The 3,392-nt window shown below is 37.8% G+C and overlaps 1 protein-coding gene across 1 annotated transcript; it reads right to left on the bottom strand.

Annotated features, from left to right (window-relative positions):
- Nucleotides 1–3,014, bottom strand: LOC134301532 (olfactory receptor class A-like protein 4). Its single transcript, XM_062986271.1, has 4 exons — nt 2,757–3,014; nt 1,623–1,886; nt 1,197–1,451; nt 1–219 (listed from the first exon to the last, which is right to left on the bottom strand). The coding sequence occupies exons 1-4, from the start codon at nt 3,012–3,014 to the stop codon at nt 1–3; spliced, it is 996 nt and encodes a 331-aa protein (XP_062842341.1).
- Between the last annotated feature and the right edge of the window lie 378 nt (nt 3,015–3,392).

Here is a 3,392-nt window from a genome sequence, read left to right as displayed (position 1 = left end):
TTATTTTTTCCATTTCATGATGGACTTCATGACTTCTCTCATTCTGCGGTGTCCCACAGCCAGTACAATGGGCGACAGGGCAATAAAGGCACTGTTGGAGAAACGAGCAACAACCAGAAGGTACGAAACTGAACCACCATGGCTGTAGTTGAAGTAGTTTACTGAGATGACACTGGCACCCCAGGAGATGATAAACAAAAGGATCAGGGCTAGAATCACCTGGAAAGGAGATAATATAAACACAAATGAACATAATTGTATTAGCACTGATATAAACACAATATCAACATGAGTTAAGAGAAATGTCAGGTGCTAAACAGGCTCAATTTTCTCTGAAAATGTAATGCTGAAACAAGGCTAGAGCCAGATTGGCTAAAAATGACGATGCAGACACCATGCTGTATAAAATGTGTACATACAGTATAATGTAAGTGTATAACATGGTAAGCTAATTGTATCATCTTAGCAAAATGCTAGCTTCTGCCTTCCCAAATATAAATGGGGCACGGAGGCACAAATGATTGTCTCTTAACTGACATTCAACTGCATTTTTACTAAGCATCAATTTGCTCCAGATGGAAGTGTTTCTATTTATGAGGGTTTCTTTTTCACAATTTTGCCAGCTCTTCTATTTACAACCTGCTTTTTCTGAAACTGTGATGCCAGGCATTTCTTATCCTATTGGGTCTGTATGTATTTATAACTTTCACATTGTTTACTTGTATTTAGCTGGTGGCAGTTTGTATAATTGGATTGTTTCATACGTAGTTTTTGTTTTACTTTGTAATAAATATCTGCACTAGCATTCTTAACTTGTGTCTCAGTTGCTCCCTTATTGCAATTTCTGTTGGTCACTCTGAATATGAACATTTGCTAAATGCTTTAAATGTAACAGTGCACAATAAATAATAAACTGCAATTTAATAACCTTCATTCCTACACCCCACACAAAACTCATCTGCTAAAAAAAGGAAAAGAGTCTTAAGTCTTAAATTTGCACACAAGCATTTAGAGAAATTAGAATTATAGACTGATTCATTAACATTCTTTTGGCAGTAATTCATCTCAAAGCAATGACAAACAAATGGAAATTTGGGCTTCATGTACACATTGTAAAGGAAATAAGATGAAGAAGTATATAAACTACTACAACCAAAATTCTACCCAGTGCAGCTTTAGTGCCACAAATGTCTGACCTTGGCTGCTCGTCTCTCTGCAGGCACTCTGCGTACAACAGGAGCATCCTGACTTTTACTGGCAGCTTTGTGGACATTTCCATGGGCGTAAAGTATGAGCAGTGAACCCAGGTTAGTGCCACTCATTAGGAAGATAGGGATGAGCTCGTGGATCACCATGGAGGTAGTGGCAAATACCAACCCACTGTAAGTGGAGGGAAAATCCCAGATGCAACCCAGTAATGGCCGGGTCGTACTGCTCACTAACATCAGTGTCTGTAGTGGACAAAAGACAAAAAACAGCAGAAATGCTGTAGCTAAATGCCTAAATCCACATGTAAAGCTGGACAATAAACAAATGCCTTTTTATATCTAGCATAATGAAGATATTATTATCAGTATTATCAGTATTTATGATGTTTAGAACCTGCAAAATGATGCTCTTACCTCGCTTGAATTTTTGCCTCCTTTGGTGGAAAACACAAAAGCTGGGACTGAGTACAGCAGATTGAGGGTCCAGATGAGAAAAAAGGCCATAAGAAGAGGTTTTGGGGGCCCGCGTGATGCACTCAGACTGGCAGAGGGAGGACCCATACGTCGTAAAGTGTAAAAATGAAAAGTACTAAGAAAAAGTGTTGACCAAACATTTACAGCACGCAACCAGACCCACACGCCCATCAGAAAGCGACACCAATCCCTACTGAGTATGACCTGTAGCGAGAGAAGAAAAAAGGTCGGTTAAGAATTTCCAGAGAACTTAGATGTTACACAGTTAACAAAATTATTAGTCGTTGAGTTTTCTTGAATTTATTTAGGAATAACTAAGTAATATTAACAACAAATTAAAAAAGAATAAATAACAAAATATCTAATATTTTCTATTAGGTCTATCACCGTCTTGCACAATGTTGCAATTTGCACAATATTGCATTTTTGCACCTTACTCTTTTTATATCTCTGCTGTTATAAAAACCCTACGCTGTTAACTGTATTAGAATATATTTTTTTACCTACTATCAACTCAGCTCAAACTCAAACCTATCCTACCCAGAAATTTACCTCCTATCATTTACTCAGTACCATGTACTGGCCAACACACTTGTCTCTAGTCTTGTCCCTCTCAGTTACTTTTAGATTAGAAATGTCTTTTTTATTGTACAGTTTTTTATCCACATTGCGTGTATTGTATTGTCTTGCACTTTTGTTCTGTGTTGCACCCTGGTCCTGGAGGAACATTGTTTCATTTCAATATGTACTTGTATATAGCTGAAATGACAATAAAGCCTCTCTTGAACTCTTAAACATTATTACATCACTGTTTCATACTAGTAGATAGAGCACTGTTTGTGAATCTTTTAAGTAAGTCTTAAATAAAGTGGTAAAAATCAGTATTGGAGTGAGCAAAAACATGCCTATATTAATTCTTAAACAATTCTAATTCTTAAACAAGTCATGAATAATATTTTAGTCCATTACCCAATTAAATTTAGAATACCTGCTACTCTTGACCCCCTTACTTCCCCATCCCTTCCCTTTATATTAATCGTTTACCATTGTACTTTACCCCTTATTTTACTTTACCTCATATCCTAGGTCTGTGATGACCAGTGGAATGTTCCTTATCAAAGACACCATCAGGTTGGAAAAGGCCATGTTAATCAGGATCATGTCAGAGTTGCGTCCTCCTCCAGGCTCCCGTTTGATATTGTCACCTACCACACACATTACCAAAAAATTTCCCAGAATACCTGTGAGCACAAGGATAACGTAAAAAGCCATAGACACAGAACACATTTGGCTTGATGCCTTTTTAACCACTGTAACAGTTGAATTGGCCATTGCTGTTAAAAAATCGTTTCCTTATCAATAAAAAAAGTAAATAGTGTTGAGTGTTATGGCTGGTTTGTTTTGCCCATACTCCGTCTAAGTGTACTTCATCTCTGACTCCTGAGATACAAATTGTCAATGACCCTATTCTCATCGTCATGTTTGATCCCACCCCCTCGGGTTGAACAGGTCCAATCTATTTTGAGTTCTCTTCTTATTTCCATGGATCAGATTTTCAAAGAATATTGACCTCACCAGGCTTGGAATCATCTCCCTCAGGTGCCACACTGGATCAATTAGGACATTGCCTATCAACCGCATTTCACCAGACATAGTGACACGTTTTTGGCTAAGTGGCTGAGCGTGCATTCTTCTGAGGAGCAGGGGATT

Source organism: Trichomycterus rosablanca, chromosome 2 (assembly GCF_030014385.1).
Source record: "Trichomycterus rosablanca isolate fTriRos1 chromosome 2, fTriRos1.hap1, whole genome shotgun sequence".
NCBI lineage: Eukaryota > Metazoa > Chordata > Actinopteri > Siluriformes > Trichomycteridae > Trichomycterus > Trichomycterus rosablanca.
This window is presented reverse-complemented; position numbering and strand designations above follow the sequence as displayed.